General features: G+C 36.6%; 2 protein-coding genes and 1 long non-coding RNA gene across 4 annotated transcripts; 2 read left to right on the top strand and 1 right to left on the bottom strand.

Moving 5' to 3' along the window:
• Positions 1 to 77: 77 nt before the first annotated feature.
• On the bottom strand, positions 78 to 7,077 carry LOC130730184 (beta-fructofuranosidase, insoluble isoenzyme 1-like). Of its 2 annotated transcripts, XM_057582127.1 has the most exons (7): positions 6,809 to 7,077; positions 3,691 to 3,699; positions 2,740 to 3,599; positions 2,462 to 2,620; positions 1,916 to 2,154; positions 1,717 to 1,810; positions 78 to 369 (listed from the first exon to the last, which is right to left on the bottom strand). In XM_057582127.1, exons 1-7 carry the CDS (start codon positions 6,993 to 6,995, stop codon positions 190 to 192), a joined length of 1,728 nt encoding a protein of 575 aa, XP_057438110.1. In that variant the 5' UTR covers positions 6,996 to 7,077; the 3' UTR covers positions 78 to 189. The 2 variants fall into 2 exon arrangements, with proteins under 2 accessions (XP_057438110.1, XP_057438109.1); XM_057582126.1 differs by lacking the exons at positions 78 to 369; positions 3,691 to 3,699 and adding an exon at positions 1,139 to 1,592.
• On the top strand, positions 4,563 to 5,913 carry LOC130730185 (uncharacterized). The gene is made up of 2 exons (XR_009016263.1): positions 4,563 to 5,183; positions 5,470 to 5,913. It is a non-coding gene; the product is annotated as an uncharacterized LOC130730185 (long non-coding RNA).
• Positions 7,078 to 17,567: 10,490 nt separating the features above from the next.
• Positions 17,568 to 20,966, top strand: LOC130730183 (uncharacterized). The gene is made up of 3 exons (XM_057582125.1): positions 17,568 to 18,359; positions 18,471 to 18,627; positions 20,260 to 20,966. The coding sequence occupies exons 1-3, from the start codon at positions 17,625 to 17,627 to the stop codon at positions 20,718 to 20,720; spliced, it is 1,353 nt and encodes a 450-aa protein (XP_057438108.1). The 5' UTR covers positions 17,568 to 17,624; the 3' UTR covers positions 20,721 to 20,966.
• Positions 20,967 to 25,149: the final 4,183 nt, after the last annotated feature.

Raw genomic sequence — 25,149 nt, 5'->3', positions numbered from 1 at the left:
TGTTCATATATACGGATACCTTATTCACATTGAAAGATAAATGATAATGTCAAGTAAGCTGCTAATTAACCTAAGGTGGTATGGAATCGAGCCCCTAATCTACTGAAATAAAATAGAAGCAAAGCACACTAACTTTCACACAAATTATAAGATAAGCTCTATCTTCTGCCTTCATTGATCTTTGGTTGTTCAAATTATATCAGCAGATTTCATGCTCCATGCTTTGAGCTTCTCCACAGTGATTGGTTCGGTACCATTGTTGAACACGAACAAATGAGCTTGAATCGTTACTGCAAGTTGTGGATAAACCCTGGACAAAATGTTTGTTTTCCCTCCTTCTCCAAAACTCTCCACCACTGAGTGATCAATCTGCCATAAGTAAAAAAATCAAATCAGAGAATATTAATTTATAGTATGCCACGCTAGGAGCTCCAAAGTGCAATAAACTTAACATGTGTATACACCAAATTGAAGAAGGGGTTGCATAGCACACTAGCTAGCTCTCTTTCATTTCTTGCTATAGTTAGATCACACACATATACATGTTGTAGTTCAATTGGTAGCTTTAACTTGAAATTGAAGCTGTTGCTAGAAGCAGTTTTCTTTGATCTGATTAAATTATTGGTTTAATTTAGTGAACTTTCAGTGCTGGTTTAATCATCATTACTCAGTAGCAGCAATTGCATGATCTGTTTATCTCGAGGATAATTTTGATTTTAATTTAAATTGAAGAAGTTGAATGTACTAAGATGTACTAAGCACACCATGCTGATTTTCTGCTATTGGCTTTCGTCTACTTTTGTGTGTTTGCATAAATTAGATTGTTCTAAAATATTTTCTGTTAAGAAGACCCTAGTTCCTTGTACTTTTCCTCTCATTGCTCGTGTGAATATGTTTACGCAATAGAAAAATCTGGTTTCCAAACAATTACAGGATCTATGTTTATCATCTATTTTGAAACTAATTATAGTTTTTTACTTATTAATTTCGGGTAGAGCACGAAACTTTTAGCGATCGATCTCCATAGACCAAGCTATGGAAATTGAACTTGTTTTACTGTAAAACAAATTTTTCCATGATTTGATTTCCCCCATAATCTACTCAAAACTTTTTAAAATGAGATATTTGATATTTTATTTTTATTACAAAAATTTAAAAGTGATTCTGGGTTCTATAAATCTAAAACCTCGCTTAGTAGTTCATATATACGGATATCTTATTTACATTGAAAGATAAAAAAACATTGAAAGATAAAAGATAACGTCAAGTAATAAGCCACTAATTAACCTAAGGGGGTTTGGAATCGAGCCCCTAATCTATTGAAATAAAATAGAAGTAAAGCACACTAACTTTCACACAAATTATAAGATAAGCTAGCTAACTATTTTCTGCCTTCATTGATTTTTGGTTGTTCAAATAATCTCAGCAGATTTCATGCTCCATGCTTTGAGGTTCTCCACAATAATTGGTTCAGTACCATTGTTGAACACGCACAAGTGAGCTTGAATCGTTACTGCAAGCTGTGGATAAACCCTGGACAAAATGTTTGTTTTCCCTCCTTCTGCAAAACTCTCCACCACTGAGTGATCAATCTGTCATAGGTAAAAAAATCAAATCAGAGAACATTAATTTATAGTATGCCACGCTTGGAGCTACCAAGTGTTATAAACTTATGTGTATACACCAAATTGAGGAAGGGGTTGCATTATCACATACCAAACTCCTGAGTGAAAGTTTCTTAGTTGCTTCCAAATCCACATCCACAAATCCAGCAAATGGTGGCTTGTACAAGTTACTCTTCAAAGAGGAACTGTTTCGTAAATGCAAAACAAAAACAACACATTAATGGTCAAATAAAGGAAGTAATGAGAGAAGGAAAATAGGAAATTATGGTTCCAATTTGAATTAGACAAACCTCCTTGCGTCTGAGCACAAGAGAACCACATGCTTATCTGGAGCTTTGAAAATTCTGAAGAACACGGGAGTGAACTCCTCTAAATTTTCTGAAGCCAAAGTCAGAAGCCCAAATGGCCCAACCCCACCTTCAACTTTCGAACCCTTTTGGGCACAAAGATCTTGTGCGTTTACCCAACTTGGATCATATGCCTCTGCCTTATCCAAACTTGTAAACGAGAAGGTAACTTCCACATCTGCCTGTAATTATATATAACATTATCATTAGTTTATGAACATAAAGGTAAATCGCTATATATGCACATCTATATGCTAACACCATTCATGTAATCTCACTAATAGTATGTTTGAATTATCTTATATTTCTTCATTAACGATATTCAAAATCAATACTGGTACCTAAAAAACGATAAAACATTTTCTTCAGAATTAATTTTAACTTTAGAATCAATTGTAAAAAAAAAATTCAAACATGCACTAACTCATAACATAAAAACTATCAATTAACAAGCCGTCTAATATATTGATGCGAAATTAAGAATCTGACCTGGGCTGCAGTTATTCCATCTACTTCAATATGATCTCCCTTTTCAAGCTTGTGATTGTTCATATTAACTTCTCTCTCTCTAAGACTATTCAACTCTTCAACGGGCCATTGAACCAATTGTCTACCAGTAGAATCAAGCCACACCGATCTTGGAATTGCCTTAAGATTTTAACACACATGTACACTTAAATTACTTCAATTTGAACAAGTATTAAAACCAAACATACAAGTAAATTCACTCAGAGTTCAGCAAAAATACAAATATAAATGTAACATACCTGAATTCCTGCCCAACCCTTTTTAATATCATCATCCTTGGAATCAGATTCGTTCGCCCAACCCCACAAGATCCTACGGTTTTTGCTAGGGTCAAAAAATGACTTAGAAGCATAGAAATTACCATAGTCATATCTAAGGCCACCCCAACCATCCTCTGAAGTATTATCAGGAATATACTTATCCTTATTCATAAAATAAGTTCCCAACGTGTAGTACTCGAACCTAGTCATGTCAAGACTATTCTTCAACACATGTTTAACATTAGTCCCCACCATTGAAGTGTCCAATCCTTCTTTCCCTTTCAAAGAAACCGGGTAAAAATCCGGGCACTCCCACATACCTGTTTTCGCTGAATGGATCGGGTGTTTAGCTCGAACCCACTTGAAAAAATCTCTGCTCCTATACAAATAGGCCATCCCTCTATGCTTTCTTCTACTACCAACCAATATCCTCCAATGCCCATCCTTGCTCCACCACGCGGTTGTTGGGTCGCGAAACGCACTGCCATTGACTCCTTTCCCAGCCACCACAATCGGGTTAAACTCATCAGGTTTCACCCATTTTCTGAGGAACGGGTCTGATGGGTCTTCTGGTTTGGCGTAACATTGCACTTGAGTTTGGTTCTCATCAATGATTCCCGTATAGAGAATCACGGGTCCCTTACCCGGGAGGATTGTGGCTGACCCAGACCAGCACCCGTACTTGTCAAATGGTTTGGATGGGTAAATGGCAGGTTCAAGTGCTTTCCAATTGATGAGGTCCTTTGAAATTGAGTGAGCCCATACGATGTTGCCCCACACAGAGCCATTGGGATTGTACTGGTAGAACAGGTGGTACACTCCATTGTAGAACATGGGTCCTGTATTGTTGGCATTTACCAATGTAACTTGTTATCATAAAGTAAATGAATGGTGTGAAAATTGGACGTGAAAAAAAAAGTTTCCACTCACCATTTGGATCTGCACGTGATTGATTTGATGCGCCCATTTCACCAGTTCAGGAACAATGATAAGATTAGAAAACAAAGTAGCATTGTTGGTAACAAACACTAGAAGTGGAAGTTTTCAGATATATATACTGAAGCAGGTATGTAAAAGAACTGAGGCTTGTAAAATAACAAAGAAAATATGCACTAAACATTTTAATTTAACGTTATTGAAATTACATATTTTTATGTAAAAATAAAATACTTGATTGTTTGTATTGTGAAAATTGATAGAATTATAAACTGTAATCAAAATATAATGAACATTTGTTTTATGCTAATACCAATGCAAAAAGATCAAACACCAATGCCAAAAGAGGCATTAAACAACAAAATAGTTTCATAGTTAATGATAAGTTGATTTCATAGCACAAAAATGTAAGAAAAGGATGATGATGCGCACTATATAAATGATTGCAACATGTATAGTTAACTAGAGGCACTTTTTGGCATCACTTTTTACAATGACATCTTTGTAGTTAAAAAGGGCGATTTTTAGTTTGTACTTTATGACATATACATATTCAAGCGCATGACTAGGTGTCAAGCTACAACATCATCAATTTTTCAGTGTCACTATCTTCAATGTTTGTACAACAAAAAGTCTGATTTGGTAATACAACTCTGAACTCCACAAACAAAATAGACAGTCCCCACTCCCCACACTAAAAATCTACACAGCACCACACTAACACAAGGTGGTTTATGTGTATATGTTTGTACATTCATTCAAAAATCACATTGAAATCAAAATTATGGTTGACTTGATGAGATGTTCAATAGAAGATTTGCAAAGACACATGCATTCTTTACGAACTATTAGAAAGCCATGCAAAAGGAAAAAAATCTTAGGTCATTAAATAGCTGTTTCATGTGTACTACATCACTTACAAAATGCCTCTATCATATGTTTTCTACATCAAAATTTGGTCTAATAATCTATGCAATTGAAACACCAGATATCACAACCAGGGGCGGACCCACGTTGAGTTCAGGGGTTCAGTTGAACCCCCTGAAAAAAAAAATTCCTACATACCCCCCTATAGTAATTTTTTTTGAACCCCCTGAAATTAAAAAATTGCACCTAGATCCCAGCAGCCTCACTCTCTCTCACGCACTCATTCAGCCATTCTCACTCTCAGACCTCAGTCTCTCTCTACTCACGAACGATTCTTCTCCTTCTCAGCTTCTCTTGACCACCACCTCCACCGATCCAGCCGACGCACCACCTCCGGTCCTCCACCGATCCAGCCGACGCACTCACGCACCACAATCCTTCTCTCAGTTCTCTGCTCAGTGCTCACTACCTCTCTCTCTCTCTCACGAGTGACGAGTCACGACTGGTTCTTCTTCTTCCTCACTCAAGCACCACGCGGCCACGCCACCACAGCACCGCCGGCGGCCGGCGCACGCCACCACCCACTCTCTCTCTCTCTGTTGAAGCTTGAAGCCTTGAAGGTTGGTTGGAATTGAAAACCCCCAAATTGAAAAACCCCAAATTGAAAACCCTAACTTCTATTATTTTGATTTGCTTTCCCTTTTGCTGAGTTTGAAAGTAGTGTATGTTGTCAATTGTTGAATTTGCTGAAATCAATTTGTCAATTGTTGGCTGGAATGTTGAATTTGTCAAAAGGAGCACTACCAGTACCAGGTCCAGGAGCTTTAGGATGTTGAATGTTGAATTGTTGGCTGGGATATTGGGATGATTGTTGGCTGGAATGTTGAATTTGTTTTTTTTTTGCAGGCTCAACAAACTTGTAGATTTTACACAAACCAAACCAAAACGTTTGTCTGTTCGTCAAGAATTGATTATTAAAACAAAGTCTGAATCTTATGTCCTCTATACAACCTTATGTAAAAACCTTCCCACTTACAGATCCTATATAACGCACTTCTATTCTTTTTGGCTTCAATAAAATCTGAGAGCAAGGCATAACAAGACATCCTAGATTTCAATCTCTTCCTCTGTGTTTGCCAACCTCTATGTTTCAGATAGATGCCAGGCAGCAATTAAGGGGTTTTCTGCTCTCTTTGAAGCTGAGCCTCTAGGCAGCAATTAAGGACTTCCAACATGGAATGTTGAATTTGTCAATTGTTGAATGTTGAATTGTTGGCTGGGATATTGGGATGATTAGATGATATATTGATAATTTGATATTGTATTTTACATACACTAGTTTGCTTAAAATGGGAGTAATTGCTTAAAATGGGAGTAATTGGTTTGAGAGTAATTGGTTTGATTTACATGAGAGTAATTGGTTTGATTTAAATGGTTTGATTTAGTAATTGGTTTGAGATTGGAATTTGAATGGAAATGTTTTCAAATTGCTCAAGTTTGTCATGAATGAATCTAATTTAAGTCTACTCTATCTTGTGAAGGTCATGGATAAATTTTTAATAAAGAGAGCAAGGTCATCAAGTGAGCAATGTGGATCAAGCTCATCACAACAACAAGTTCCTCCTATTGAAGTAAATCTAAATGAGTTGCCATCGGATCCTGGATTGCGACCCAGAATTACAACATATCATCCTAATGATCAAGGTGTTAACATATTACAGTTGTTTTTAATTATATTTCTATCGATGTGCTCATTTGAAAAATTTGAACCCCCTAACCCCGGGGTCCTGGATCCGCCACTGATCACAACCCAATTTGTCTTATCAAATCAACAGATTTCAAAGAAAAAAAAATACATTTTCGCAATTCTTCACACCAATCAAAACTCCCCACATGCGCTTTTGACATTGACAGCAAATCACAGTTAAAGTTTCTCTATGTTGTTTCTAGTGTAAATATCACATGTTATGTGTGTTTGTATTTCAGTTAAATATATTTGAAAGCTAGTATTTTCATTCTAAAACTGTGCGACATGAATTTTAGTTGAAAGTGCTTCTAATTAAGCATTGTTAATAGAAATCTAAACACACATATCTTGGTTGAGTTTTTTTCCTAATGCAAATTTTAAGGGACCTTACAAGATAAAAGAATCACAGAACAAATTGGCAACTGCACTCAAAATGCAACAAATAAAGGGTTAAAAATAGTATGAATTAAGAAGTAAATAAGAGGGTTATTTACGAACCGTTGATCCAGTTCCTAGGAGGTTGAAAATGGTATCCAGTTCTATGCATTCCGCTCACAGAAACCGCTGAAACAGATTGAAGATGCGGGTAGATTTTATGAAACGCTTCAACGCCATTGTTGATTAGTGACACACTAATGGAGAAAGCCACCACCACAAAGATGGTAAGGGACTTTGAGAGAACCATTATAAAAATCAAAAGCAATAACCAAGAAAGAAAGATCAAATCAAATTTGCGTGGTATGAACTCTCATGGAAAATTAACAGAATTTGATCATAGTGAGTATGAAGAATGAGAGGTATGCATTGCCATTATTTATAGAGTGAAATTTCAAGGGAGGGATAAGTGGATGACGTAGATAAAAAATAGGATATGATTTGGATAAAAAAAATTGTTAGTTTTTCAGTTTTTTCTTCTATGTTTTAGGCGACCCTATCGCAAGACGAATTTAAGCTCGGTCAAAATAGTTTTATTTTTTAAAAAATTATCTGAAAATCTATTGTTTGAAAAAGAAACTGTATTAAACTTTTCCTTTTTTTAAGGGTTCACCTAATATGCATCATTCGGTGTAATTTTATACCACTTACTTTGACCGGTTATATAGTAGGTCAACACATTATTTTTTTTTTACAAAAAAATATCATTAAAAATTTGTTATATATTAAATTTGTTTAAAAAAAGATATGTTGACATATTATAGCACGTTAAAAAAAGTGGTGTAAAATTACATCACTCTAAAGGGGGTGCATATTAGGGGCCACCTTTGAAATATCTTATCTTGTTAGTTAATTATCATATCATCTTTTCATTTGCATGCTAATCATGGGGTCTAGTTAAATAAGGGAAAGCAAAACATAGTTTGGTTGAAGAGGTTTTTTTTTTTTTGAAATTGGTAGAAGAGTTTTTTTTTTAAAGGGAAATAGGTAGAAGAGTTGTTTTAATTGAAGAAGAATGTAAGCTTAAGGGATTATGTGAATAATGTTTTTGAATGAGAAAAACCACCACCGTTAAATTTAATTATTAATGATCAAATGTGATTTTTTATATTGTTACTTCCCAAATTTAAATTAATTCAAATATTTTCACGCAAGTGGATAAGAAGATAAAGCTGTAACTTTCAAAATTGAGATAAATATATTTTTTGTCTCTTTAAAATATTGAATTTATTGGGTTTTTTTTTTTTGAAAATTAATTTCTTGGTTTTAGTTCCCTTTAATTCTTTTATTGATTTTAATCCATAAAATAACGAATTATTGAATTTATCTCTCCATTCATTTTTGTGACGGTTTAAACCACCACTAACACATTTTGTGACCGTTTAATGCACAAAATGTGTTAGTGACGATTTATACCACCACAAAAATGAATGGAAGGACCAAATGCAATAATTCGCTATTTTCGAGGACCAAATCAATAAAAAAAGTTAAAGGGGACTGAAATCAATATTCCCTATTTTATGGGAGAAAAAACGTATTATTCGAACTTAATTGCCAGTTAACTTAAGGGTTAAATATGTTTTTTGTCATTGACTTATATACTCAAATCTAAAATGATCACTGAAAAATATTTTTCTCTATTTTGGTATTTGAGAGTTCTTACTTGAGTTAAATTAGTTCTTATGAGGCCATAAAACATATTTGACATTTTTTTTTTGCCTAATCACCAGACAATGTGGCAATCCTAGTCAAATATTGGTGTTCATCTAGTATTTTCACATCAATTTCTTTTTTTTTGGAAAGCCAATAATGAATATATTAATAGGAGAGATACTAGGGTATCTCAACCCAAAAGAAACAAAAGAATACAACAGAAATTAAATTTAAACCAAAAAACAACAGTCCCTGAACCTATATAATTTCCACCAAAATCGCAGACACAAAACAGAGCCTGGGTGGAGCAAAAGCAAAACCTGTTCCGAGCTTTTACTCTCCCTAACACTCCCTATCACACACCGCTGCTGCACCTCACAGGAAGTTATATTCCCTCTAAGCATAGAACTGGATTCGTAAGCCACTCATAGGTTGAGCAGCGGAAATTCCTACATTTCGCCCTCAACCAATTTCAGTTGTTCAAAATTTTCTTAAATCATTTTTGGTCCTTCTCTTCTCTTCCTTCCTCCTTCCTCCTTCTTCTTCCTCTCTCCATCCGGCCACCACCACCACCTTCCCCACGTCTAGTTAATCATATCCTATCTAATGGTAAAGATGTTCGATTGTCCAAAAATTCAAAATAATTAATTTGGCCACAAGGAGAACTAGGCGCAGCAAAAACATAGACTTAAAACTCCAACTCATTCGCCAATTTTTATTTATCCTTTTAATTTCATACGCTCTTTAAAATGCTTTGAAGTTGTCATTTTAGCGAAAGAACTCCTGAAGGAGTTCGAATGTAGTGTAAGATTCGTCCTTAATTTGTTACATGTAAAAAAAATTGGAAAGGATAAGGAAAGGCATAAAATCTTAGAAACTATTATAGTCGTGCACTAAACAGTCTAAACATGTGGATACTAAACATGTGGATACTAAATGTAATCCTACATCTATTTTAGAAAGTTTGTTGTTTTGGATATTTTTTTAATATTCTAAAATGTTGTTTTAGAAAGTTAATGTATTTTTTTGTTAATTTTTTAAATCTATACCCTTATTTAATATATTTTCTCTCATTTATCACATTTCATATTAACTAATCACAACTCTTCTTTATTAATTACATTCTTCTCTATCTAAATATAATTTAATAGTTGCACATCATACTAGTAAAATTAAATAAGGGCAATCTAGTCAAATTATATATACTATCAATTATTGTTTTCTTATTCTTTGTGTCAAAACCTTAAACTACAAACTTTCTGGAACGGAAAGAGTATTAAGTAGATAGATTTCTTTCTCTTATTTGATAGCAATTTATCATACTACATTGCAAATTGGGAATCCATCACGTAGTGAATGTCAACTCGCGCGCATTCATAAAAAGTTGGAACACATGGCAAGTTTAAAACTGTTGTTGGATTCAACATGGGATGAAAGTGAACATGCTCTATGACAGTGCGCCCAATAGCTATTGTAGTACTGCACTGTCTCTTTATACCAGTCCAAGTGTCCAACGGACCATGAATCCTACATTCTTACTCGTCAAACAATTTTCATGCAACTAAAGTGTCAATATATTTTGACCAAAAAAAAAAAGTGTCAATATATCTAATCAATCCAAAGTTTATTAAGTATTTAATAATAATAATAATGTTAGACTAAAAACAAGGAAAAATGTTTCTTCACCCCCAATACACCCTCACCAAATATAGAGAAATAGCGAAGTGGGAGACATGATAAAAAATTGCCACATGATGTGCAAAGAAAAAAAGAATAGAGAGAAAATGTATGTGAAAATAAAAGAGAAAAAAAAGTGAAATGTGGTGATATCAAAGTTGTTTACAATGAGAGTTTTTTTTAATAAGCAAATTTATATAATATAATCAGAAAAATACATAGTGAGAAAGAAGGGGCGTGTATATAAGAGGGTTCCAAAGAGGACCCGTAAGATTGTTCCCCCCAAGGTTGTCCTCTTTACCTGGCAATTGATGGAATGCAATGTTGCGGTCAAAGCAAGTCTGATCAGAAGAGGGATTCCAATTGAGAATGGGGGTCTATGCGATATTTGTGGGTTGACAGGGGAATCGGAAAGCCATCTAATGCTGCACTGCCCTAAAATTTGGCTGTTATGGACTACAATTTTGGCTCGTGAGGAGGTAAATTGCTGCTTCCCACCATCCATTCAAGGGCTGTTACTGGAATGGTCTTCCCTTCGAGCCATATCTGATCCAATCACGTGGGAAATCATACCCTATGCAATGTTCTGGTCCATATGGCGAGCTAGAAACGATTTAGTCTTTAATCAGAATGATTTTTCTGCTGAATATGTTTGGGACCTGCACCTAATGAGAGTGATGTGGTGGATAAAATCCTGGTGGAAAGAATGCCCCTTCACTGTTCTAGACTTTTCCCAGCATTTTGAGAAGATTAGGGTCAAAGTTGCTGCTGCCCCTAAAGTTCGCTCTGCTGATTGGTGCCCTCCCCCACCTGGTTGTCTAAAGTTCAACGTAAATGGCTCTTCTCGTGGGAATCCGGGTGTGAGTGGCATAGGTGGAGTTCTAAAAGATGCAAATAGTACCATTGTGGGTCGGTTTTCTTGTGCTGTTGGATCTACTTGGGCCTATGTGGCTGAGGTAAAAGCTATTCTTCATGCTCTCTTATTTTGCAAAAATCATGGCTTCAAGCACATTTTGATCAAAAGTGATTCTACTCTTGCGGTGGGGTGGGTAACGACCAAATCGAATCGTCCTTGGAAGCTTATGAATGATCTGAATTTGATTGACTGTCTCATGTCTGAAGTAACTTGCATTGGTGTCTCTCACATTTTTAGAGAAGCTAACTCTCTAGCTGATACCTTAGCAAAACAGGGTTGCGATCGCAGCTCCCCCCTCGTGGAGTTTCTCCTTGCTTCAGTGGTTTAATCTATGGATGCTGTAATAACTGGTTGCGAGCTCAAGTGTTTGGTGCTTGCGTCTCTTGTTGGACCTGTTTCTTGCTGCTAGGAGAAGGCTCCTTATTCTGTCTTTCTTTCCGGCTTTCTGTCTTGCTTTTCATGTTAGCTCTAGTTTCTTTTTTCTGTTAGCCTAGTTTATTCTTCTGTCCTTGGTATTTTTGGCAGTAGGTTTCTTAAACTCTCAAGCCTACTGCTTCGTTTGTAATTCTCTTTCTTTGATAATAAATTCAGCTTTCTTAAAAAAAATAAGAGGGTTCCAGAAGCCACGACTCTAAAAAAAAAATTGGGATTAGAAAAAATTCAAAGGCAAAAAATAATAAAAAGAGAAGCTCATGTGAGGACTCTACGTATGTCCAAGCGAAAATGATTTCGATAATGCCCGCAAAAAGAAAAGGCTCAAGCTGCATCAAAAGCAAATGTTGGAATGCAATACAGTTTTTCCATCTTAACAAAGCTGCTGCATTAAGAAAAACATATTTTTCACAAAAAAAATATTTATATCCAAACATATTTACAATTTTTCCATCTCAATAAAGTGACCGGTTTTCCAATCATTATGTGCCCCAGCCTGTTTGTGATATTCAACTGGTCTACCCTAATAATTAGCCCAACTCTTTAGCTGGACTCTATCAAAAAGAAAAAAAATTCTCACTCATCAAAAGGTTATAGTCGTAACTTACATTAGAATATTGCGGCCTCGGCGAGTTGTGGACGGTGCTCGGCGGTGGAAGAGAATATTCTTCATTGCCTCAGGGATTGTCCCCACTCAAGACAAATCTGGCTAATGGCAGGAGCGTTGAGTTGGCCAGGGTTTCAGGGAGTGATAGCGGAGATTGGATCAGAAGTCAGTTGCAAGGGGGAAATATAACTCGCTTCCTTGCTTGTATTTGGGGGATTTGGAAGTGGCAGAATACTATGCTCTTCGAAGAGACGCCATGGACAGTTCACAAGGCTTGGAGAAAGATTTTCCAGGAGCATGATGAATTGGATGGTTAGCGTCTTTGACAGTGAAGATGGATTGGATGAGAGAAATTAGATGGGTGTTCGTTGGGAGCTTCCGCCAGAAGGCACGATCAATCTGTGTGTGGATGGAAGCTGCAACCTTGCGGATCAGAGTATGGGATTTGGAGGCTTAATTCGTGATTCTCAGGGTTGTTGGGTGACTGGGTTTCATGGCTTCCGTCCCGACGGAAATCCTTTATTATCAGAAGCGATGGCGCTGCTCCACGGACTACGTACAAGTTTCCTGGGATGTTGGGTACATAGTAGTTATTTGTAACCTTGACTGCAAGGACCTAATCCATATGCGTTAGGTGATGAGGAGAGTCGACAATTCATGCCAATCCTGGAAGAAATTGTGGGAATTCTTAGACGACAGTGGGTAGTTTCCCTCGTTTGGGTTGGCAGGTAGTGTAATAAACCGGCAGACTAGTTAGCTCGGAAAGGGGCGAACATGCCATCCATGGCCTTCTGTCAGGTTCAAGAACCAGAGTTGGAATTAGAGAACCTTATTTGGATGGATCGTCTGTTTAGCCTGTAGTTGTTATTTTTCGATGTATCAAAAAAACCTTACATTAGAATATATTAGTACACCAGGAAAAAAAAATTAGACGGGATTATAATTTCTTCACATTAAAGGTGATGCACCTTTAAAAAAAGGGATGTCTAAATGACCCTAGGTAAAAAATGGGTTAAATTACCCCAGCCTAAGTGGTCCAATGATATTATTACATTTTTCATTAAAAAAAAACATATGTGATTAAATTTTTTTAACTCATGTTACATGTATTATCATAGAATCCAACTTATTTCATTTTTTTTTCCGTCATATTCATTTTATTAAATAATTTATTTATACTTGAACCTTTCAATTAAGAAAACCTACTAACGAACCTCTGTTCCCAAAAAAAACTAAGAACCCTAATTCCCAATTTGAATGTCTGTTTCAATTTAGGAACAAAAGTCCCATTGATAATCACCGGAAATTTTAGGTTGAATTATTGTAATAACAATATTTCAAATTGGTTGTTTTATTCGTCGTTGACTTTTCATGTGAATCCATGTCAAGTTAATCAGATATATGAATTATGCATCTTGTTGTTTTACGCCTTCACCACATTTTTGTGCCAGAGATGCATGTTTTTCTTCTTAAGAACAACTTGTAATTTTATTATTCTTGCATTTTCCGCTATAGTGATTATCAATGGTGGGGATGGTGGAAATTTTATACTAAATTGAAACAGAATATTCAAAATTGGAGATTAGGGTTATTGATTTTTTTTAGGAGAAAGAGGTTCTTTGTGTAATTTATTCTAATTGATGGGTTCAAAGTATAAATAAATTATTTAATAAACTAATTTGAAGAATAAAATGAATAATGAAATGAGTTGGATTCTATGATGACACGTGTAATATGAGTTGGATTTTTTTAAAGACAAATGTAATAATTACATTGAAACACCTAGACTTGGGTGATTTAACCCATTTTTTACCTAGGGTCATTTAGACAACCTCTTAAAGGTGACTAAAACAATGATCTTTTTGAATTTAATTCCTCATTTATAATACTCGCTTCATTTCTTATCAACAGTCTATTTTGATGGAAAAAAATTATACTTATATATCTATATATCCACCTTGAATTTTAAAAGAGTATTAATTGATATTTTTCAAGTAATTGGGAACAATATATAAATAAATGTAAAATACATTATAAACGATAAAAAATATTATTTTCTAAAAATTAACAAAATTAATTACATTCATAAATATGTATTTCTTCTTTAAAATGTTAATTAGGAACAAATGAAGCACTATTTTTTCATCAGTAAAAAACACATTAGATTTATGCAAATAAGAAATGCACTCGCTAATATAAGAGTCTCATAAATTCACACCATAAAAAGTAGGGAAGTTAAAACAAAATAGTTTGGTTTTTTTAAAATGTGAGTGTTGCTTTAATGAGTAAAGTAAGTCAAAAAATAAAAAATAAAAATGAGTAAAGTAAGTCATCATCACTATTAATAATAATAATTTATTTCAAAAGGTTGATAAAATAATCAATGGTTATAATGACTCACTTGGGCTGTTGGGCATCTAAACACTAAAGAGAGTAAGTTGTAACTAATATTTCTCTTTTGAATCAAAGAAAAACTTTATTGCCAAACAGAAGTTAGAAATAAAATTATTCATTTGCAATATTACTTCTAACAGCAGAAGATAAGTTGAGTAAATGCTACTCCCACAATTTAATGATATTATCTGCAACCGCGATGTTCAGGATGCATGTGCAACAAAGATGAGAAGCAAAATCAGCAAACCGCATATGGTTGGTTGATGGATACATTTACTGAGAGATATGGAAGCATGAATGGTTTTTTGATTCATGAGCCAAACAGCAGAGTTAATTAATGTAACATTAAAGGCTATTCTACTGCTCTACCTCCCAATGTCTCCCCCAAACCAGCGCGCAGCGCTATCAACTCGATCATTTCAGTACATCACTTGTATTTCCACCGCATTTCTTCTGCTGAACTTGGAATAAATGCTTCCATTTAAAATTTGACACCATATGTTATCACATAAATTTTGTGGTTATCTTTCTTTTAATAAAACAATAATAGTAGTTGATAGATATTTATCACTAGATTCTTTAACTAAATTAATAATGTTAATCATAGATAAGAAGGGAAAGAAAAAAAATTAGAATATGAGATGCTTGTACTACACTACTCTCTTACCTTTTAATTAATATAATTAAGAACCAACTAATTGTTGGAAATTGAGAGGAAATTGTTGTGCCGTGGCAAACCACTGCCTTGAAGCAAAATATCCGGCGGATCTCGGTGCAAATCCTAACTGCCGGTATTGCCCCAAGGGTTTACACAACTATGATTTAGTCCGTGCACTCGAGACAGATTGTATGGAGCTTTCACAAAAATATTGCCTAGAAGGAATAGAGTTGTCAATAGAGAAAGAATGTGAGAGGAGTAATATTATGGATCCCACATGAATGGAGAAGCTCTCTCTGTTTCATTACCAGAAACTTCTTTATATTCAGCAAAGGGAGTCAATAGGAATAAATGCCATCAACCGTTATAGTCAAGGCCATACAGAGATATCAATATTATTGATTCTTTCACATTTTTGGCTTAATAATCAATTGCTTATAAAGCAATAATTCCATTGAAAAAGGCAACGTAAACAAACAACAGTTACTTGTATTGGAAACAGTTTAATTTTCATTACCTCTCACAATCCCCCACAAATGAAAATTAAATCGTGATAGAAGAATTTATGAGCAATGAGAACAAATGTTTTCTTTTGGGCAAGGAAGAAAGGAATTTATGGGCAATAGAAGGGTTTGAGCTGAAGTGCTAATGTCCAGAGGATTGAATTAACACGTAGTGAAGTGAGGCAATGCCACAAGTCCAGTAAGTGAATTTCTCTTGAATTTAATGGACTCGAGACAAGACCCCCACAACACGCCCCTAACTTTCAAAATCGCAAAGGCTCCAGGATAATATATTTTTCACATTTAGGCCTTTCATTCACCTTGGGTCGCTCATGAGTGCTCTAGAAAGATTGTCAAAGTCTTTCATAGAAGGTGGTCTAGACCTTCACACTCACATAGATACATCAAGTGTGTCTCTATAGCACCACCCAAACAATGGGCTATGTACCAATCATCAGATGTGCAGATACATCAAGTGCGTCTCTTAGCACCACCCAAACATTGGGTTATGTATCTGTTATGAGCTCTGCAGATACATCATGTATCAAATGAAATTTTAGCTCATAACCTCACATCAAGCACTACCGCACGCCATAGGGATGAGATGTAGTGTATAGGAGTCTTCGCATGGCTTCGTTTGACCACAAAATGAGTATCCACCATACGTTCCTCCACTCAAGGCGCTCATCCCCCTCGACACATTCAAGACAACTTCCTGGCTAATCCCTTAGCACCGAGATCCACAAGTTTTTTCTCACTTCTCAAATAATCAAGTGAGATTGCACCATCTTTTATCAGGTGTTTAGCAATATCATGCCTCATCTGCATGTGTTTTCTCTTGCCACTATAGGCATTGTTGTTAGCTCAATCAAGATTAATATTTATGGTATGCTTATGTTCACCTCCACAATGGTGAATAAACCATTGGTCATCTTAATCATTCAGTTTTTGACCTGCAATTTCAAGAGCTATAAATTTTGACTCCATTTCATACCTGAGTGTGCACTTTTCATTTGCAAATTTTCATGGCTTGCATGACCTCTCAGTGTAAACATGTATTCACTTGAAAACCAGTCTAACTTGAATTTGGTCAAACACACTTGATTGTCATGTTTTATCACCTATGAGCTTTGATGAAGAATATGAGAGGAGTAGTATTATGGATACCACATGAATGGAGCTCTCTCTGTCTCATTACGAGAAACTTCGTTATTTTCAGCTAAGGGAATCAATAGGAATAAATGTCATCTCATAGTCAAGGCCATAAAGAGATATTATCAATATTATTGATTCTTTCACATTTTTTTGGCTTAATAATCAATTGCTTATAAAGCAATAATTCCATTGAAAAAGACAATGCAAACAAACAGCAGTTCCTTGTATTGGAAACGGTTTAATTTTCATTAACTCTCACACTAACTATTTTACCCCCTTTAAAAAAGTTGGTTAATTTGATTTAATTTATTCTCAAATACTCGTGAATTTCTGAAATTTGTCAATCATAACTCAATTTTCAATAAAAAAAAGTCATGAAGAGTAAAGAGTGGAAATGAGAGATATAATAATTAATGTGATATTTCATAATTAAATAAGAGTAATATTGTTAAGAATAATTAATTTCTATGCACCGACGGTGTAAATAAGTTTTACACCATCATTCAATCACGTCCCTCTATTTTGTTAGCTTACAATTAATTTTGAATTTAATAATATCTAAAAATAGAAAATGGAAGGTTGTGATTGAATGATGGTGTAAAACTTTTTACACCGTCGGTGCATAGAAATTAATCTCATATAAAATTTAATATAATTCCTATAAAAAGAACTAAGATGCATCTTAATTCTTATAGTATATATTAACAACGGGAGAAAGAATTGAATATATGAATTGGACTCTTAACAAAATCCCACTAATTTAATATGAATAAAGAAAAAAATAAAAACAAATAATAAACAACCAATAGCAGAACATGATGCGTATAAATAACAACCAATGGCATTGGCATGGTATTGCACAACAAACAAATCAGAGAGTAATAATGTCAGTTGAGGCGGTTGAGTCCAAATGTCGAACAGTTGGTGGCACAGAATGCAGCTGGTGCAGAGGAGTTCGCGGCGGCACCGGAATCGCGGTGCTAGCTCTGCTAACCTCAAAACCCCCACTCATCTCTAATCTCCAAACTGCCCTCCGCAAACTACAAAATTCCCATCCTATCCTCAGGTCAAGGATCCATCACTCAACCACGGAGGCCACCACCTTCTCCTTCGTAACCTCCCCTACCTCCTCCATCACGATCGAATCCCACGACGGCGCGAAGATCCTCGCCGGAAATGAAAACGACGACGGCGTTTCCCCCTTCCACCGGATCATGGAACACGAGCTCAACCGGAACACGTGGCGCGATCCGAGTGCCGATATGTTTGTGGCGAGCGTTTACGCGATGCCGGACGCAACCGCCTCTGTGGTTGTGTTGCGGCTTCACGTGGCCGCGTGTGACCGTACGACGGCGGCGTCGCTGCTCCGAGAGCTGCTTGTGGTGATGGAGGCGGAGGAGGAGGTGGTTCCTGAAGGGGAAGTTAGTTTGGCGATTGAAGATCTGGTGCCGGGAGGGAAGGCGAAGAAACCCATGTGGGCCCGTGGTATCGACGTGCTTAGTTACTCGGTGAACTCTCTCAGGCTAACAAATTTGAAATTTCACGACACCAAAACCGACAGGTTTTCTCAAGTTGTGAGATTGCAGCTCAACCACACTGATACCAAGCGGGTTATGGCTGTAAGCTCAATCTCGAACATATATTAATATACATTTTTTAGTCACAAATGTTTTTCTTAACAAATGACATGGTTTAACTTGTTTAAGTTTTTTTTTTTTTTTTGATTTTAGGGTTGCGAGCGGAGCAAGATAAAACTATGTGGAGCGTTAGGTGCTGCGGGACTGATGGCTGCCCATAGCACAAGGAGTAGTAGCAAGAAGTACGGGGTCATCACCCTCACTGACTGCCGTTCAAGTCTCGACCCACCTCTCACACCTCACAATTTTGGTACATCTTCTTATACCACGTACTTTCTATGTTAGAATTTCACGTAAAATTATTATTATTACTTTAAATTTTGAATATTTATTATCTAATGATAGAAATAAAGATAACCATGGTAGGTGACAAACACTCTTGAGTCTTGAGTAGTACATATTTTGCTATTACTTAATTTATAAACCCAATATAATTGCTTTTTATAAAATTAAAAAAAAAAGTTCAAGGGTGGATTAGATTGAAAATATTACTTACCAAAAAAAGATTGAAAATATTTCAATTTCTATTGTTCACAACTAGTTTTAGATATTTAAACAGAATTTTGATATTTTCACTCTATTCTTCACTACTTTTTCTTTTATCTATTTATATTATAATTATTATTTATCATATTTGTTCTTAAAAAGGAAAAAATGGTTTACTATTTTCCTGAGCTAGCTACCAATCTTAAGTATGTCAGGTTGATCGCATTATTCTCTTTCTTTAGTTCTTGTTTGTTTTTTTGCCGGTCCAGTTAACATCTCAAGTCACATAGAATTTGAGTACTTCTCAGGTCATTTATTCCACATACCTACTTAATTCTGATACCCAACAACTTTTCGACAAAAAAATGCCAACAGCTCGTTAATGGCGCAGTTTAGTACCACAGACCATAACCATTCATTCATACAGTTCAAAGAGAAGAAGGAGTTGCGCGTCATATTGAAATTGAAATGATCCACCGTTATAAATGCTCCATTCAAAACTTTGCATATTTTTTATGTTTCGACTTCCTAGGACGTACGTCTTCCATTGAAATGCATTAATTGTTTGCTTTTGTGTCTTTTTTTTTAAGAAAATGAATATTATATAATTGAAAAAATACTAGTAAAAACTAAAAACAAGTCTCTCATGAGTAAGGAAAATGCCAACCCGAAACCAAGCATACAAAGCTTTTGTGTCTTTTGTTAGGATTGAAAATTTGAAATCATGAGTCCTTAAAATAATGTATCATTCTATGTCTCAACAATTCAATTAGAAAATATATAAATATAACAATTATAATTTTTTATAGATAAATTATAATTTTATATAAGTGATTTTTAATTGAAATAACACATACTCCGTACAGAGGGTTTTGGTAACATTTTTTTTGAACGTAATCTTTTGGTAACATTAGAAGCAACATAAATGCATTCATATTCAAGCAAAGCGACTCACGCACCAAAGTAAAAATACAAATCTATCTACGTTACAACTACTGTTTTGATATTTCAACTTACATGTTATGATTGAGTAAAAATTGTTATATTTTTTTTAAATTGAGTAAAAATTGATCAATATAATAAGTATAAAGTATGAGAAATTGCAACACTCTTTCACGCCTTTGATTGATTAAAATTTATGTAGATTTTACCAACTTTGGACTAAAGCCATATAATTTAATGGGCCTCACAAAAATTTTAATTAATAAAAAAGAGTATTAAAAAATGTGTTAAAAAGAATGTTAGTAATTTTCGTAAACAAAATCTTACCTTTAATCCAAAATTTCATTTCCAAGTTTAATTTGGTAAAAGAAAAATGTAGACAGAAGAAAAATGTTACATAAGCATTTAATTGTGCAATTTGATTGATAAGAAAGCACGTTTGACTACTGTATAGGTTTTTATCACTCTGCCATTCTCAACAACCACGTGATGAAAGGAGGGGAAAGTCTTTGGGAACTAGCCAAGAGGACCTATGGAGCTTTTGCAAACGCTAAAAACAACGGGAAGCACTTTTCAGACATGGCTGACATGAACTTTCTCATGTGCAAGGCCATTGAGAACCCTGGTTTAACTTCATCATCTTCACTAAGAACATCCATAATATCTGTTTTTGAGGACACCGTGATCGATGATGGTGGCGAGAAGTACAGAGAGATTGGGTTAGAAGACTATATGGGTTGTGCTTCTGTTCATGGTGTGGGCCCATCTATTGCCATGTTTCATACCATTAGAGATGGAGCGTTAGATTGCCTTTGGGTGTATCCAGCACCGTTGCATTCAAGGGAACAGATGCAAGATCTTGTTAACAAGACCAAGGCTATCCTCATTGAAGCTGGAAAGTCTTACCAAGATTAAGAATATGTACTCTACTCCCCCATTATTTTATAGCTCATGTCATTCAATGTTTTAATTGCATCCTAAGATCCATCTGCCAGTATACTATATTTACAAATTTTGATATATGGTTTACTTTTTTGAATATGTTGTGGTGTATGGGGAAGGGGTAGTTTGGGGTCTGTCATTATACATTATTTATAGAATATGTCTCAGTTAATTTCTATTGTTAGTAAATTTTGTATGCTTTTATATAGTGTCCGATTCACGATAAAAAAAAAAACACTTGGTTATTCACCATTTAAATTGCTTGTCTTGTTGTTACTAGTAATCACTCCCGGTCAAGAATGCTTATCAAAAAAAAAAACTCACAGTCAAGAATATCGGTGGTAAAAACTAGGTTGAATTGATCATCCTGAAATCAGCGGTCCATGTCCTTGTGGAAAACCGCTAAACAATGTGGCCCAGAGTCATGGTTCAACTCATTGACATCAACAAAAGCACAATGGTGGTCACTGGTCAGGGGAGCCCAAGTAAGAATTTTCGATAAAACAACTTTGATTATATATTTTTTTTGCCAACACATCTTTAATTATATATGCGCGAAACATTCCATTTCAATGGATTATCCCTACCTTAATGTAATTCAATAGTAAGATCCCTTGTCTACGGCCCCTTGCGGAGTAAAAGATGGAAATTTAGGCCTTTTTCATTAGGGGTCACCTTTTCCATAAGACAAAAAGATATTAATTTTGTTCTAGGAACTTGGGAGATACCTAGGTCCGACTCCACACTCCCACAAAGGACAACGGTGGGACCCAGGGCCTAGGAGTTAACTTCCCTCAACCACCCTAGAAAGCTAGGGACTGTACCTACCACACGGGGAATCCTGGACCGTGAGATCTCGCTGGCGTCGCAGGAATGACAAGAGGATCGAACGACTGGGAGCCACCCGCATACAGGGCATGCATGACTGTTCAGAGAACCCTAGTAACTCCTCCGCGAAAACGCCGCCCTTAAAGCTCAAGCTCCACTGTGGCAGTGGACCAGAGCTGGGGGACTACTGTTCTGGGAAACCATGGCACGGACGACCAGAGTAGGCCCAGGGCGGAAACCTAACGAAACGGCCACCACCGCCCGTGGACGACCACCGCTCCAGGAAACCCTCGAACGGACGACCGGAGTGGACCTAATGGGACGATCATCCACTAAACGATCGCTACCTCCTCCCGGCCCGCTTGGGACGGAGGAGACTTCCCTTTTTAGTACAAGACAATCACCGGGCCCACCATGTAGGGGTTGACCTATCCCAACCACCCTACGGTACTAGTGGTTGGAGGCACAGATCCCAAGGAACCCTGGACCATTGGATCACTACTTTGCGGCAGGGAGCAACAGAGGATCCAACGGCCCAGGATGAACCAAGTACGAGCCAGGCATGACGTTGCATGGCTCCAACCCTAATTTCCCTTCGTGTATATAAGGAGAACTCCTCCTCCATATTAAGGTAACTCATTTCTTCACCTCTTCACTCACTCACTCTTATTCCCCTACTTACTTTGGCATTGGAGTCCCTTGCAGGAGCCCCTCCCGGGACCATCTCCAACCGTCCCAGCTTCGCCGTGCCCCTCACCTTCTTCCTACCCCCGGCTTCAAGGGTAGTTTGGTCGCCCCCGATCAAATTTGATCGAGGCTCTCATGTCCCTATTGCATGCTAGAAACATTGGTATTTTCTTACAGTACATTTGTAATAAATATATAGTTAATTCGCCTTAAATTTACGGCTGAAAATAACAGTACTTATAGGACAAATTCTTGCAGTGACAAAACAGTAGATGTTCTAAAATCAAATCAATCATTTTGTTTTCACATTCATATTTTAGTTTTGGAGCTGGGAAGATGCAAAACAAGAGTCTAGATTTGGGATTTGCCTAATATGCACATGAAAAATGTTGTGCAAACCTTGCAAAAGGACAATAGTATTTTGACCCACTATCACAATTTACCTTCAAGTAAAAAAATTATTTTTTTTAATTACTTATTATACTCCCAAACGGACAAATGTAACATACACAAGGAAAAGCTTGTGCAAGGTTGTACAAGAGTCTTTTGACCCCTTTAGCAGGTTTTCAGGTAATTTGATATTTCCCAGAAATTCAAATAATAAAATTACTAGGGAAGGATTAGTGAATTAATTAATGAAGATTTAAGTTAATTACATCTGGGTTCATCACTTCATCCTCAACCTTCTGAAAAAAATCCAGAACTGAAAAACCTTCATCCAACAGCATCACCCAGAATGTGTCCCTGAATGTGTCCACCGCCTTCAACTTAGTCCCTAAACTTTAAAAATGTCGTCTGCAGTCCCTGGATGTGGCAAAACTCATTCACGTTAGTCCCTGAGTTAAAAAAAGTTGAGGGACATTAACGGAAGTAGTGACATTGATTTTTTTTTTTCTATTCAGGAGCGCTGACATGGAAATTACTTATTTTTTCCCCAAAAATGAAACTCACAGGGCTCAAATGGTAGTCAAATTGGTCATTCCCCAACCTTCATCTTCTTCCTCCCAAGTCCCAACCCAACCTTTAAAATTAAAAACTCAACACCATTAAAGCCACACCAACAACCACCACCACCACCAAATCCCCCTCTCACCCAACACCACCACCACCACCACCACCGAAACCCTCTTCCACCAACACCAACCTCCCTCAACCTTCATCTTCTTCCACCAAATCTGAGAATCTGCAAACAACCTCTATAATGGCAATTTGAACTTAACAAGTTTTAACAATAAAGGAAATTTTGCTCTGTGCCAACACTCCAAACACAAGGCTCAAGAATGTGTTGCAATCACAAAATAGGGACAAAAATAAAATAGAAGAGCAAAGTCAAGACCCAAACAAAGGAAAACGAGAGTCAGATTGCTGGGCTATTCATTCCTAGCCAATATCTTTATCTATGCATGTTAACACAAACGGATTGCAAACTCCGTAAGTCATACCATAAGCAGCAAAAATCCCATATATCAAGCAATGTCCATATTCACCACCATGTAAACAGAGAGATACCTTTGCCTTCTACTTTTTTAATCCTTCATAACCATTTCCTCTTCACCAAAATAACACCTACACCCACCATTTTCTTCATCAGCCCCCAAAACCACAACCACCATTTCAAAACCCAACCATAACCAGAACAGAGGAACATAAGAGAGACCAAAATCAAATCTTCAACCACAGTACGCTTCCTACAAGCCCCAAACTCTCAACCATAGCCACTGTGAAATCAATCTTTCTCATCAACCTATGACCTATCCTCTGTCACTGAACCACCAAAGCCTTCCACCCTCACAACAAGCCATCACAATTTACAACGCCAAATCTCAGCCAGAGGAAAAGATGGAGGAGAGCCCAAACCTCCATCGACCAACAACTACCTTCACCGGAACCCAACCCTCACCGCCGTCACATTGAAACCTCCGCGCCAGAGCCCTTGCTCCACCGCCAGGACCCACACGCGCATCACCTTCATTCCTCACCAATACGCAGTCGCTCTCCTTCTATCTCTGTCTCCCTATTCCTCACCTTCGATTGCTTCCTCTCTTAGATTTCAATATTTTGCAAGCAAATAAGCAATTAACATATTCTTCCACCAAGTTCGCCAACGGCAATACCCTTAACCTGCGAATATGAAATCTGATTTGGTGGAAGAAGATAAGGGTTGAGGAAGGTTGGCGTTGGTGAAAGAGGGTTTCGGTGGTGGTGGTGGTAGTGGTGTTGTTGGGTGAGAGGGGGATTTGATGGTGGTGGGGGAAGATGATGAAGGTTGACAAGGGACCAATTTGACCACTATTTGAACCAATCAGCATATGACACGTGTCCTGAGAGCTTCATTTTTTGGGGGAAAGTAAGTAATTTCCTTGTCAGCACTACAGAATGATAAAAAAAAATCCACACCACTACTTCCGTTAACGTCCGTCAACTTTTTTTTAACCCAAGGACTAATGTGAATGAGTTTTACCACATCCAAGGACCGCGGGCAACATTTTTAAAGTTTAGGGACTAAGTTGAAGGCTCAAGGACGAACTTGGCTATTTACCCAAATAGTATTAGAAGGAACTAAAAATCACATGCCTCTCAAAATCCCAGATCTAGTGGTGGTGGTTGTGACACTTCACTGTCCCTCTTTTTTCTCACCCAAAACCATTTTTTCTTACCCTACCCAGAACAACCTGAAACTCACCTTCTCCGGCAACTCATATCTAAAATGAATTAATCCAGATATATATGGTGGTGGTTATTCTCATCTGGTGGTGGCGGGTGTGGGGATTGTGGCGACGACGTTTTGGTCTCCAACGAAGGGAATCACCACCACATAAGGGACAAGGGGTTGGCAGAGAGAGATATGGTTGACTAAATCTAGAGATGGAGGTGTGGGTTTCGATGG

The sequence above is a fragment of the Lotus japonicus genome, chromosome 1, assembly GCF_012489685.1.
Source record: "Lotus japonicus ecotype B-129 chromosome 1, LjGifu_v1.2".
In the NCBI taxonomy this organism is placed as follows: domain Eukaryota; kingdom Viridiplantae; phylum Streptophyta; class Magnoliopsida; order Fabales; family Fabaceae; genus Lotus; species Lotus japonicus.
Note: the sequence above shows the minus strand (reverse complement) of the source record. Positions and strands in the feature narration are given on the sequence as shown.

Coding starts and splice junctions, on each gene's coding strand:
- LOC130730184 (XM_057582127.1), bottom strand. CDS start 6,995: ATGGTTCTCTCAAAGTCCCTTACCATCTTTGTGGTGGTGGCTTTCTCC. Junction 2,621..2,739: donor AGGGTTGGGCAGGAATTCAG/GTATGTTACATT, acceptor TAAAATCTTAAG/GCAATTCCAAGATCGGTGTG. Junction 2,155..2,461: donor ATGGAATAACTGCAGCCCAG/GTCAGATTCTTA, acceptor ATATAATTACAG/GCAGATGTGGAAGTTACCTT.
- LOC130730183 (XM_057582125.1), top strand. CDS start 17,625: ATGTCAGTTGAGGCGGTTGAGTCCAAATGTCGAACAGTTGGTGGCACA. Junction 18,360..18,470: donor ATACCAAGCGGGTTATGGCT/GTAAGCTCAATC, acceptor TTTTGATTTTAG/GGTTGCGAGCGGAGCAAGAT. Junction 18,628..20,259: donor TCTCACACCTCACAATTTTG/GTACATCTTCTT, acceptor ACTACTGTATAG/GTTTTTATCACTCTGCCATT.